We start from the raw sequence: 14,170 nt of genomic DNA, 5'->3' as shown, positions 1-14,170 counted from the left end.
GCACCACAAAAAGTACTCTATCTCTGCAAACAGACAAGCAGCTGTAAATTGAACCCATCATTGTTCTGAGGCCTGATTAAAATAAATAAATAAATAAATTCTCCCAGACCTCCAAAAGTTTCCCTGCCCAAAAATAAACACTATAGTTCAAAATTTGATTCCAAAACTCAAGGACTACATCACTAAATGTCGATTATTTGAACAATAATGAAATCTTACTTTGAAGATATTAAGAAGCAAAGTTAAAAACCATAAATGAAAGAGCAATTTTCAAAGTCTGTGAACCAAAGGTTTTTTTGGTTGCACTTGCATGTGAATGACAAAAGAGAGAGGAAACAAAACTTGAGATGTAGAGGGAACTGCAACACTGAGAAATAATGTAGGAAGGACTTAAATGAACTCCAGAGAATCTTGCTGAAGAAACAATAATGCATTTCACTAACATCAAATAATAATGTTGTAATACTGTTGGCTTACTCTTGAATTACAGTTATTATGCAAATCAAAATGGGGAAAAAAAAAGTATGTTTTTCTCATCATACTCTGATTTCTTTGTCAAATGGTTTAATGAAAGGTGATCCCCTCATTGTCTGAGTTTTCACAATCTGATCTTCGAGAATGGCTTGAATCTCATCCACTGCAGACAGAATGTGAACACCAGTTTCACGATACACAGTCGTATTGAAGGAAATCAAATCCCAAGTTTCCATCATGGCATGCATTGCTTTTTCTAAGGAAAATTCCTACCATATGAAAAGAAAATAATTTATTCTAGTTACTTTATTATTTTTTTCAGGTTGATTAATTCAGTACATAAACTTAATGAGCTGAATAAACTATTTTGATCTAACAGCATAAGTTATTTTTAATGTTTTTCTTAGTAATTCATTTTCTAGTGCATAGAAAGCAGTACCCTCATAAAATACAAAGGACGTAACATGAAAGACAAATGTTTACACACTCACAGTTATCTTTTAATGGGCCAAAGTCTCACCAAATCTCTTTAGTATAAGGGCAAAGGCAAAAAGTCTAGCAGGTCATAAAAGCCAGCACAAAGTGACATGACATTATATTTGTCACTCTCTAATCTCCATGCTTACCTTACTTGCACCCACACTTATAGCTTCAAATTCTTCCAAATAAGGGGCTAGATTCTGCTTTAAAACTTTTCTCAGGGTAGTTCCAGAGTCTGGTGTTAAATCATATCCTACTATATTTGACATCTGCTGCCAATGCCGAGTTCGCATGCCAGGGTTACAAAAGACATTCACAGTGGGAATGTTCTCCTAGTTGAGGAAAAAACATTTATAACATAAAAATTGCAATGTGCATTATTTCTCAACTTTTTTTCTCATCCTTGTTTTGCATTTAAAATTCTGTTGCAGTAACTGATGACATTCAAATCTTTTCTGAAAAGTGCAGACAAATCCATTCCATTCCTAAATAATTGCAGTAAATTACTGAAGAAGAAATATAATGCTATGAAGCAAAGGTGAGTAGCAAGAAAGTGAAAAGGAACACAATTTCAACTATGTTGTGTTAAATCAGACTTCTACTTAATATGGTCCCAGGTCAAAATTCTTAACTACATTCTTAACTGTTTCCCTGAATCCCCAAAGCACTTTTCCCCTGTATGCATTCACTCTTTAACTGTCCACATCCCTAAAACTGCTAAAAAAATCTATAATCCTATTAAAATAAATGGGACAGTACAATGTAGGCATGGTGATTCAGAGCATGGTGATTAAGAGCTCTGCCTCTCTCTATCACAATAGGAAGAAGAAATAATTTCCAGAGGATACTTCAGGGTGCTTAGGTTCAAGCATTTTTCTTCAGTTTCCTGTGACTAGATCTAGATGTCCACAAACACAGAGTAGCAAAAGAGCAAATCCTTGTATACTAGTTCACACATAGGGTCTAATCACTGCAAGTTCAACAGCCATTCTTAAAAAAAATTGCATAGCCATAACTATTATTCAAACAAGCAGTAGCTTTCTGCTATCTGGCCTTCCTTTTGAGGCCCTGCTGGACAGAATGGAAGAGGAAAGGCTTTGTCTTCCTGCATCTCTGAACGTTTGAACGAGGTCAGAAGAACCTGTACTCGGCTTTCCCCCTGTACTCGGCTCTGGTGAGGCCGCACCTCGAGTACTGTGTTCAGTTTTGGGCCCCTCGCTACAAGAAGGACATCGAGGTGCTTGAGCGGGTCCAAAGAAGGGCGACGAAGCTGGTGAGGGGCCTGGAGAGCAAGTCCTACGAGGAGCGGCTGAAGGAGCTGGGCTTGTTCAGCCTAGAGAAGAGGAGGCTCAGGGGTGACCTTATTGCTCTGTATAAGTACATTAAAGGAGGCTGTAGCGAGGTGGGGGTTGGCCTGTTCTCCCATGTGCCTGGTGACAGGACGAGGGGGAATGGGCTAAAGTTACGCCAGGGGAGTTTTAGGTTAGATGTTAGGAAGAATTTCTTTACTGAAAGGGTTGTGAGGCATTGGAACGGGCTGCCCAGGGAGGTGGTGGAGTCACCATCCCTGGAAGTCTTCAAAAGACGTTTAGATGTAGAGCTTAGGGATATGGTTTAGTGGGGACTGTTAGTTTTAGGTCAGAGGTTGGACTCGATGATCTTGGAGGTCTCTTCCAACCTAGAAAATTCTGTGATTCTGTGATTCTGTGAAATTTGGCCCTGGTTCACCATTCAACATACTAGAAAAGTTAGTAGTTCCAAATAGGTTTTACTTGTATGAAACATCAATATCCTAACTTAAAGAGGAAAACTCTGACACTGCAGCAACCATACTGAGTAATTAATTTAGGATTTGTTCCTTAGCATTAAATATTAATAACCCTTGCCATTTTATTTTTACCTTAAAGCCTTTAATCTGCTCAAGAACTGAAGAACACATTGTAAGAGTTGGATTTGCCTTTATTTCTTCCCCTTTCTTCTCTTCTACAGTTCTGCGCTGTGTCTTTTTCAACTCCTGCTGAATTTTCTTCTGTTTTTGTTGGAAGAGTTTTGACATTTTGTATATCTCTCGAAAAAAATCATCAATCTCAGCCTCCATGACTTCCCCATTTAGTTCCAAAAAGGCACCATCCATCCATCTGAGAAAAAAAAACGAAGTTAAAAAACAGAATAGTAAATGTACTCCACAAACATTTAACACTTTGTTTTGCAACACGAACGAGTGAGATTAATTTAATAGTTATTTACATTAGAGTAAAGCTCTTGTTTTCAGTTACCATCATTTTACACAAAATTCTAATGCACTATTGAGGGTGGCTTGATCATGCTCTTCTGTGTATTTCTGTCCTGCCCTGAGAAAAGATTAATACTTTCTAGTCTAATTGAAAGAATACAAGAACTGGTAAGAAATCTCACTTAATTTAGAGCCATATTACAGTTTTTGTGGTAATATCTAGCCACTGAAGAGCAACATAATCGTTTGAGCACATCTACATGGCACTTTGGACAGACATTAAAGTATGGTTTTCATTACATACAGACTGTGACCTTCATAATTAAACTTCTTCCTCTTCTGGCATACAAAATGGCTCATACCTAACCTTTTTTTTTTTTGTCCCAATACATTTCTTTCATAGAACTTGTCTTATTTATAGACTTACCAGTGTGACCAATACAGTTAGAATCCAATATGAAATACAGTTATTTGTATTGCATTTAAAAACAAAACAAAACAAAACACAACAGATGTTTTCTAGCTGAATTAAAAACAACCCTAACATATAAACTACAGTACCATTAAACTTGGATTTCTAGCAACTGATAAAAGCTTACAAGAAAACAAATGGCATGTTCTATATCTGACGTGAACAAAAATAGCATGAGTATTTTGTCCACTCTCCCTCATTTATCCTCAAGTATATAATATTGAAATACCTCTTTTGTGTTTGCTGCCATTTCAGTATAAGTTGGAAGAGTTTCTGATATGGTTCAATATCAACTTTTAAGTTGCTGAGGAGTGGGAAGTCACTCAATTTCCACTTGAACAGAGTCTCCTCTTTATTAATATGAGCTACTGTTTCCTCTGCCTCTTGTATGCGTTTCTGTAATGCTCTCACGTCAGCTACATACTGAAAACAAATGATCGTATGTCTTGAGAAATAGCTAAGCTATACTTTGAACAGCTATCAAAATAAAACATCAAAACATAATAAGTCTTTGTATTTTTGTCTGTTGACTCCCACAGGGGTAGAGAGGCCTTGCAGAGAGATCTTGATAAAATGCTGGGCAATCACCAGACGTATGAAATTTAAGAACAAATGCTGGATTCTGCTCCTGGCATGTTTGGTTTGTTCAGCCCAAAGCAAAGCAAGCTGAAGGGAGGCCTCATGGCAGCCTGTAGCTTCCTTCCAAGAGGAAGGAACCTATCAGCTAATTTAAGCATAATTTTATAGTAAACCTTCATTTGAGTCAGATATTATTACCAATATAGCCCAAGAAAACAGAGGGGTGGGGATACAGCTTTTAATGAGTTTTGACATTGTGGTAAGAGGGTAATACACTTTGTAGTTTACATTTGCTAACAGAATTGATTACTTAATTCTAAATTTCTTCCATGATTCCTGTGTTTTAAACATACAGAACATTTCTATCCGTTTTATACTAAATGTTAGTCATACCTGTTGCATGCAGTCCAGTTCTGAGTATTCTTCAAATTCTGTTACAGAACGTGCCAGCTTTTCTAATTCTACCATCAGTTTCTCAGACTTCTGTATTAATTCTTGTTCTCCTTTACGTTTGGACTCTTCAATCATCTACAAAACAGATAATTGTTTTTATAGTAAAAAGCAATGCAGAAGTGGTTGTAAATCCCCACAATAATTAAAATACGTAGTGCTGTCTAAATTAAATATTTAGCACAGGCAGAAAATAAATCATACAGGTAAGTTATTATCCTTAAAATAAATACATTTCTTGAGGAGTTGCTTCCTGTATGTCCCATTTAAGTGTGTGCAGCCTCTGTATGTTAATGTGGAACCTGTACCTCAATAATCGTAGCAGTTAGAATTGCGTAAAGGACTCCTTCATAAAAAGATAAGGAAGCTCCAATTGCTACAGCACAGGGTTAATGTTGACACCAGAAAGACTGGTTGTATTACAGCAAAGAATAAAGAGATTCTCATCTTCAGGATTCAATGCTTTATTGCCAAAAACTGAGACATTTACAGTTGCTGAAGGCCAATGCTATCCCACATGTATCTACTGCTGTAAAAGGCAGAAATTATAGAACATAACTCTAAAGGCTACCTAAGTAACACAATTCCTACTGTTCATTACTAACAAATGTTATTAAGGGCTGGCAGTTATATTTTCAGTAACGGTCAATTGCATTGTAGTAATTCTCTACATTCCTATGTATTACTTAGTATTGAACACAAACGAATTAAAATATTAGGACTTTTTGAAGGTTTTAAGTTGCAACGCCAATTTTTTGCACTTTTAAATTAAAATTATAATAAATTCTGCATTTTCAAATTTTACTCCAGAAAGCCCTCTTTTGATATAAAAATCTGGAAATGCATTATTTAAGCTCTTCCAAATGAGTAAAGTTCACGTTATATGTATAGATACATTTAGCTGCTGAAAAAATAAATAGCTCAAGAAAAGTGAAAAATGTAACAAGTGAAAATATACCATAAACAAAGAAAATATCCTTACATTATCATGTTCATCAAAAATAGGGTTCATCTTCGTTGGCCATTGAACAACAGTTGCATTCAGTGCAATGTCTTCAGGAGCAAATAAAAAAACATCTAAGAAGTAATTCATTTGCCAACAGCACTCCTATAATAGAGATATCACAAAACCTTATGTATCATAGGTCTGTTTAAGGCACAGGGTAGGAAAAAATTACCTACAATGATGCAATAGGAATCTACATTTCACGGACTTTTCAGAATTTAGAGCTACTTCAGGAAATTGAGTATTAACAGCCAAAATACGTAAAAAGTTACTCAGATCCCTACCCCCTTCATGAACTTCTTTCTCTAAATACAACTTCTGTGGCCGGTTAATCTAAGTGTGAAATCTTCAGCTATCATTTTATAACATTATGCAACATAAATGTGTTATGCTTAAAGCCGTATTACCAAACCAGAAAATCTGACGCACATCATCCTAATGTATAACAAAGCACAGAGGTTCTTATCCAATAATGTTTTTGGCTGACACACACCTTACACAGTTTTCCAGGTTTGTTCTCCAAGCACACATGCAGTACTAGTGCTAATGTATCATCATCTATATTCTGCTCAAATAGCGAATTGCTTCTTGTGTGTTCTAAGCCATGATTTTTTATACATAAAATTATCTTTATACTTGCATGCTGCTTTTACACAAATAGCTTTTTTAAGTAGCCCTAAAATAAATTTCTAGGCACAACTAATAACCTGAATGCTTTTCAATCTGCTTTACTTTATCAAAAGCTGCATTTCCTCACTGATGAGCAGAACACATGGGAATGGGGAATCAGAAGCCTGGCTTGTTTCTCAAAGAAAGGTATATGACAAAGAATGAGCAGAACTTTCTTGTTTATTAATACAAGCAATAAGACTAGACTACATTCACTGCACTCCAGAATGAATGCTGTATTTGTATACGCCAGCACATTTGGTAAAAATAAGAATGAAAGAATAATCATTTACCTTGATCCTTAACGAGAGGTCCTGAACACCTTTGATTTTGACCTCCTTTATGTAAGCTATTGTTTCCATCATTTCCTCTGTGGTCTCAGGAACTTTTAATGCACGTTCTTTAATTGTTTCAAATTCTCTACATATCCTATATTTTTTATATAAAATATCAATTTTTAAAGATTTTAGTTTGGCTTTTTAAAGATTTTTAAAGATTTTAAAGATTTAAAGATTAAAAAAAAAAAAATTTTAAGATTTTAGTTCAGCTTGAAAGGAAATAAAGTTCAAATTACTGTCTTTCAAGTATTACCCGTGTACAGCTCCATTACTTTATGAAATTAAATATATTAAATTAAATAGAGAATATGAACAAGTAAACCTAGCAAAATACTATTTATTAACCTACAATAACAAGTTTGTTTGAATTTGGGGGTATTTTTTTGCGACAAATGCTTCAATTATTTTTAATAAGTACACGAAGTACTTAAGTACCTTAAGCAAAGTATCATTAGCACACACTCAAACACATCCCTAGTAAATATTCTTCCATTCTGCTAATACGGAATCACTGTAAAACAGGACTATAATTTGTTCATGTTAACTGAACAATTTAATACGACTTCACTAATGATCTAATCTATGCCTGCAAGTTAACCAAGTATATATCATGTAATATGAGAATCCAGCCAGTCTTTGACAGTGCTGTACTACTGTATCTCACACTTTAAAAGCCGTAACAGCAATGAAGCCCTTTGATCTTTTAGCTCTCCAATTATCCAAGCTTAATAATAATTTCCTCCACTAGTTTTTAAGTCTAGTGTAGAGGAAAAAATGCATCAGCTGGAGCACCTTCCATGACATTTTTACTTAGCCAAGAGCCTTCATTAAAAATATCTATATAAAAATAAATATTTGCATTTCTTCTAAATATTTCCACTATGGATTTAGCACACATAATGTTCACAAATACAAAATTCTACTTACTTTTCATTTTCCTCTCTGTAATTTGCAACTATTCTGTCCATCAACATTTTTGCAAAGGTGTTTGCGCTACTAGCCAAACCTTGCTTTAAGTCCTCACAATTCAAACTGATCATTGGAAAATAAGCCATCTCTGGTAAACTCAAGATTTCCTTCTCAAGAGTGAAGAATTCATCTATGAACTTCAAAAGAAACATTAGATTTTCACATTGCAGAGCTGTTATTTAAATAGTTGGCTAAATGAATGAGTATTACACATCCAAGAAAATAAATACTCATTTTTTCTATTTACCACATACACTTCTACGGAAAGAAAAAGCTTATTTTTTACATTTGGAGGCAGTCAACATAACTTTTAGCTAAAGGCTGAATAGCTGTTATTCTCTGATCCCTTTTTACTACTGCTATACATACAGTAAATATTACTTACAAAATGTAGAAATGAACTTACAGTAGTGTATTCACCAAAACTGTGTTGTTCTGCTTCAAATCTTTCTATACGTGCCTGTGCAGTTCCATCCACAAGCCAGCCATACTTTTCAACTGCAATTCAAGAAATACACATTTTATAACACACTGTACAGTAAGTTACTTATTTCAAAGTAACACAGCCATTATTTAAACATGTTCTTTTGTCACTCACCATAGTTTTCAAAACATTCCTTTGGACCTTCTAAGTTGTCTTTGATAGAGCTTTTCAGTGTAGATGTGGCCCATGATACGATATGAGCAGGAAGCGCAGTGTCCAGACAAGCAGTTTCTCCCGCTAGCCAAGAATGTACTGTTTGGACATTCTAAAAGAAGTGCAACTTCCGATTATTTAATTTAAATATAAAAGCAATACAGGGATACATTTATTTTAAAAGTAAATTGTAATCTCCAGAAGACACGATATCAGAAAAGTATGAGACCCTAATCACAATCAAGGCCAGGCACTTGACACAGACCTAGAACAACTCCTCCAGATTAAATTTTAACGAGAAACATGTAAGGTGGACAAAAAATAACTACATTATCCAATCTTACATAAATCTGAATTCTGTCCTACATACAAAATAACTAAATAACACGACTAAATCCAAAATACTTTTCTGAAAGTACTACCACCTATGATTAAAGACCAATACTCAGTTTGCAGGGATACACCTAAAAGCCTCTAGGAAAGTCTTGCCTTCCCTGCGTCACAGATTGGTTCCTATAATATAAATCTTTAATAATATAAATCCTTAGATATTGTATATACTAGTTGTTTGGTGCCTTTTTTTTAAAAAAAGCAACGAATATCAACTCTGATTTTCTTTGTGGATCTTAATTATTAATGCAAGTTTATGGTAAATCATCACACATAAATAAGGTATTAGAGATATTTCTACGCAAAATATTAGTTTACGGTATGCACTGCAAAACTACTTGATTTTCAGTGTTAAAAGACATGCCTTTAAAAATGCATAAATAAATTGTTAAGTGTGTCTATTCACATTTAAAGTACTGCCAGGTTTTCCAAACATATAAAAGAAAAAACAAACAAACAACAAAAAAAAATACATAAAAGGTTATCTTCTAGCTAGCTTTCTTTCCTGGTTAAGTTTTGAGACTGATTTCTATTCAATGAACAGGCCGACTATTCATTTGTGGACATACACAGAGTTTTGCAGTTTTATAACAGCAGGCTAAAACAACCAGTAGCAAATGTGCCAATTTTTCATGAACAAGGAATAGCAAAACAAGTTTCAGAGCCTTTATTTATCTTAAATAAAGATAAAAGCATACCTGGAGAGTCTGTCCTATACGATTCACTATAAATAGAATTGCTTCTTCCAGGTCTTGTAAGCTTGGATAAAATTCCATTTTTTTTTCATCAAGAATCAGTTCCATCTTAAATAAAGGTAGATGACTTCTGTCTTCAGGGTCAAAAAGTTTAACAAATGCTTCAACATTTCTTCTCAAGAATTCTTTCAGCTAGATCATAAAATATATCTCCTATTAGTTGAAAGAACAGGGAGCCCCATCCCACCTTCCCTTCATTCAGTAAATCAGGTTTTCCATGCACTGTAGTACTTTTGGCCTGATTCATAGATAGCTGAAGTAGTATGAATCTTTCTAATGACTTCAGTGGGTATTAGTCTCAACTTTTTAAGAGCTCAAGCTAATGAACATGTACACAAACACTTCAGTAAAGTCCATTGCACTATTCTTGCTAGAAAACTAAGTCTATTAGTAATATGTGCCTTAAATATGAACGGAATAACTGGAATGCATTTTCCTCTAAATGTGGTGGTGTTTTTTTTTGGTGTTTGTTGTTTCTGTTTGGTTTTTGATGTACTGTGGTTTTTTTTGTTTTGTTTTTGTTTTTTAATATGACAATAATTTGATTAGAATATTTTCCATTATTTTTCTACAGAGTAAATAAAGGTTTGATCCTAAAAATGTCTGCGTTTTTGAAATGATTATTATATTCATAAATAGAACTATGTAAACAACAGATGCTTCAAATTAATTTGATGTTAAAGGATTGTTAATCTTCAGTAAACTCAAAACCCCCCTACATTTCACATGAAGTTAATCACAAGGAAGAAGCATATTTACCTGATTAATCATAAGCGTGGCCACACAGCTGTAAAAAGAGTCAACCTGATCTAAGTTTATACCATTCAATGCCTCATTCTGAGTGAAGAGGCTGATAACTCTTTGATACCATGTATGCAGTATCTTCTCTTCTGCTTTTGAACAGCATAAAGAGACATCAGTCTTTAAAGATTCACAGTCAATTGGCCCCTTCAATCTAGAAAAGAAAATTACAGCCTACTGTATACAGAAAATAGCAAAAATAAATAAATAATAAAAAAATAAAGAGTGAAGAGATAATAATGTTACACTGTATTAGAAACACTTTTTTCTTAGCAGTAAGTAGAGTGGGAACCTAAGTACCATTTTTGCAGTCTTAAATGAAAAAAAAAAACAATACCACAAACCCCAGAAAATGAAGAACAGTTAACTGAAAAAAAAAAAATGAGGTAAAGACAATGAAGTTCCAAAAATAAAAATAAAATTCAATAACTGATGAAAAATAGTAAGAACAAGAAATATAATCCACTTCAACCAGAGTTTCATGGAGATCATGGCATTGACATTAACTAAATAATGAGGAGACCTTAACAGAATTACAGACAAAATATCAACCAAAACAGATGATATTATCATAAATTTAAGGGCAAGTGAAATATTTATGCTTAGAAGAAAAGTTAAATTAAATGTGTGACAACACAACACTATGATTCTATGAACACAAAATAACCTGCTCAAAGATCTTTAAATGACAGATTGAACAAATTTATTATAGAAAAAAGCCCCCAAACACAGTAATTAATAGAAGTGCACAAACTCTTTTGTTTACCAGCTTCAAAAATCTATTGGCTAATAATTCACCAAAACAGACTTTACCTGAAACTTGAAAAATCCACTATAAGAAAGGTAGAAAATGCTGAATAACCAAAATCCAGTAAAGTTTTCATTGTGGGGTGAAGAATATGCAATTTAGAAAGGATCCGATTTTTTGCTTGAATAAAACTTTTATGCCATGGTCTCGAAAAATCTAGGCCTCTGAATAAACAAACAAACAAACAAAAACAAGTGAAGAGTTCAAGTAATACTTGAGTAAAAGATTCTTACAGAGAAGCAAAAGTATCAAAAACCTTATTCACAAAAACAAATATATACTTAACTGCCATACATACATACTCAGTATAATGTCGTGGAAGCTATAATCTGTCTAATCATCCATGACTTTATACTCCAGAATATTTTCAAATCACCTGCTCCTCCAGAAGCTCTATCAATGTAAACTTCAAACTTCAATAAACTGCTAACAGGAAGTATTTATTATCAATGTTTAGGTAGCAGATGTTCTAATGTTCCAGAAATTGTACCATTCAGATAATTATATTCTGTCTACCTCAATTCCTCTTCTACTTTGCAGAATATAATACTCTTTGCATTTGGTCTCAAAGTTTCACTGCATAGCACAGAGGCCAAATGAAACCTTGGCATTGGATGCAGTTTAAGCATGTTAAACTACTGCATGATGTTGCTGTCTGTGAGTAAAGTGTCTTACAGGGACACACTCCATTCCAGAGGCAACTTTAGTATCTAGGCACTCATTGGTTCCACTCCTTGTAACTGTAGCAAAAGCATTAAATATTGTCAACTTTGTAATTCTGAACTTCAGACATAAATACACTACAAACAGAAAAAAACACCTCTTTAAGGGTCTCCAAAATTAATATTATGCCATAACTCTGTTCATGCAGCTCAATTAGAATTTCTCACATGCAACTGAGTGTTTTGCCTGTGGGTAATTTTCTAATTTAATCCACTCACAAAGGTGATAAAGGCAAAGGTGCCTCCTCTTCATATTCAAGCCCTTTTACATCTGGCTTAATAAGAACACTTCGCACTAGGAAGAAAAAAAGTAAAAATCAATAAATGTATGAGCATGTTCAGTAGGCACTATACTTCCTCTGTCATTCTCCACATCGGCCTACACACATAGTGGAATGGAAAGGTAACTGTACATTCAAGTCTCCAAAAAATCATTCTCCCAAAGGTAGCTCAAAATCACAGCTTTTGAAAATACCCATACAGAGACAGGTGTAAACTTCCAGCCGGTCTGTCCCTTATTCACTAGATAAACTAGTATTTAAATAATTACGTATTAATGGTAATTTTATTTCATATAAATATGGTGGGATACTATAATTATCCCACTGATGACATTATAAAGTTGGTCATAGTTTAAATTGTTGATTTTTTTAATTGGTGTTTTAAAAAAGATCGACCTTTCAATAAAATATTGACAAAAATGGCTAAATTTTAGTTTTCAGATATTAAAGATGTAAAAAAAAGATGTTAAGACATGATTTATAGGGAATTCACTTTCAAAATTCAAGTTTATGAACCTTATTTAAAAGTTTAAAATTTCAGATGAGTTGTGAGTGATTTCTGAAAATAGTTAATTTAGTTAACTTTAATAGTTAATAGTTACATATTCTCTGTGGGAGAATATGTAACAGCTTATAATATCTATATAACATATATGTGTGTGTATATAATACATATGTGTTATATTATCATAGATAACATATCACATTATAAGCTGTTACATATTATATATGCACACATATATACAGATACACATACATACAGTAATATTAATACTGCATAGCTTGTGGTACTTACCCACACATCTGTTCATGCTCTTTTCAAAGTCCTTTATTATCTCCCCTAAAAGCTTTTCAACTAACAGCTCTCTGTCTTTGCCTTCCATGAGTGACTGTGGCACCAGTGAAAGCACAGACTTTAGACATTGCTGCTGAATGGGAACCACTGGGTTACTTTGCACACACTTCTTCATAAAGAGGTAGTTGTTCTGAAAGGACAGTATTATCAGAGGTCTAATAATGGGCTGTGTAAGTATTTTTTTTTTACATGAGATTTCACAATGAAGTCCCTTTTTATTTGTCTTTTTTTATACCTATGGATGGGAGACATAATCAAATCTTTTAAGTATTCACTCAGTAGTGCACTAAAAGCTACTCACAAGCTGATAAAATGCTCTCCCTGTCTTAGTGCTCAGATACGAATCATTGCACCTTTTTAATATTTTCCTTGTTTCTCTGATGAAGTTCCTGACTGATAAAGAGTTCCAAGTTCATACTACTGTTCTTTGGACAAACATTCATCTAGCAAAGAGTATGCACAAATAGGTGTATTTTTGGGGGGGGTTGTTTTGCCAAACAAATAGGTATCTATGCTTTTGAGTGATGCATTTGTTATAAAATGGTATATATATAGTCTTCAAAATAAGTTTATCTAACATCGACCAAGAAAAACAGAAGCTCTCTTAGGTTACTTAACACAAATATTTCAATGTTAATTTAAGTTGAAAGTGGCTTTCAGAGATAAATTATTTTTAAAACTATACATAATTCAATTCAAAAAATTATACCAGTATTCACACATCTTCATTCCTTGTTGCAATCAAATGAACAATGTCAAAGACTACTTTTTGTAAAGACTAAAGTACGATCTATGACCTCAACTGAAAAAAACACTGAACCCTCATAGGATATTTTTATGTAATGATCTTTAAGTAAATTTTAGATCAAAACTTTGATTACTGCTGGACATACACACGCTTTCTGTAACAGAAAACACTTTCCTTCTTCTGGGTCTCAAGAAAGGATTCCCATTTTTGCCTCCGATTGCATTTTTCCCCATACAAGACTATTGCAATTTTTTTTCTGTCTAACAGATACAAATACCACATAACATACTCAACTCTTCTGAATAGAGATTATTTATTATTCCACTTTAAAAAAGCAGAAGAATTTAACTCACTCGTCGTTGTTTTTGCTCACTGTTCATCTGTATAAAAAAGAACAAAAAATCCTAATGTATTAAGAACATATACACAAAAAAAGTCAGAAATATAAATGTTGATTTTTAAATTTAACAGATATGATTCCTAAGTAAAGACTTAACTGTGT

General features: G+C 33.6%; 1 protein-coding gene across 1 annotated transcript in view; it reads right to left on the bottom strand.

Moving 5' to 3' along the window:
• DNAH12 (dynein axonemal heavy chain 12) overlaps positions 1–14,170 on the bottom strand; it is a 63,882-nt gene that overhangs the window by 47,534 nt on the left and 2,178 nt on the right. The window contains exons 4-19 of the mRNA XM_068694344.1: positions 14,022–14,048; positions 12,861–13,050; positions 12,003–12,078; positions 11,067–11,225; positions 10,212–10,407; positions 9,396–9,584; positions 8,269–8,419; positions 8,077–8,168; positions 7,629–7,807; positions 6,657–6,792; positions 5,671–5,796; positions 4,632–4,766; positions 3,889–4,082; positions 2,855–3,092; positions 1,101–1,286; positions 543–743 (exon numbers count right to left, since the gene is read on the bottom strand). Of these exons, the coding sequence (XP_068550445.1) occupies positions 543–743; positions 1,101–1,286; positions 2,855–3,092; positions 3,889–4,082; positions 4,632–4,766; positions 5,671–5,796; positions 6,657–6,792; positions 7,629–7,807; positions 8,077–8,168; positions 8,269–8,419; positions 9,396–9,584; positions 10,212–10,407; positions 11,067–11,225; positions 12,003–12,078; positions 12,861–13,050; positions 14,022–14,048 (2,475 nt within the window). The remainder of the gene's footprint in view (positions 1–542; positions 744–1,100; positions 1,287–2,854; positions 3,093–3,888; positions 4,083–4,631; positions 4,767–5,670; positions 5,797–6,656; positions 6,793–7,628; positions 7,808–8,076; positions 8,169–8,268; positions 8,420–9,395; positions 9,585–10,211; positions 10,408–11,066; positions 11,226–12,002; positions 12,079–12,860; positions 13,051–14,021; positions 14,049–14,170) is intronic.

The sequence above is a fragment of the Anas acuta genome, chromosome 11, assembly GCF_963932015.1.
Source record: "Anas acuta chromosome 11, bAnaAcu1.1, whole genome shotgun sequence".
Classification (NCBI taxonomy): Eukaryota; Metazoa; Chordata; class Aves; order Anseriformes; family Anatidae; genus Anas; species Anas acuta.
Note: the sequence above shows the minus strand (reverse complement) of the source record. Positions and strands in the feature narration are given on the sequence as shown.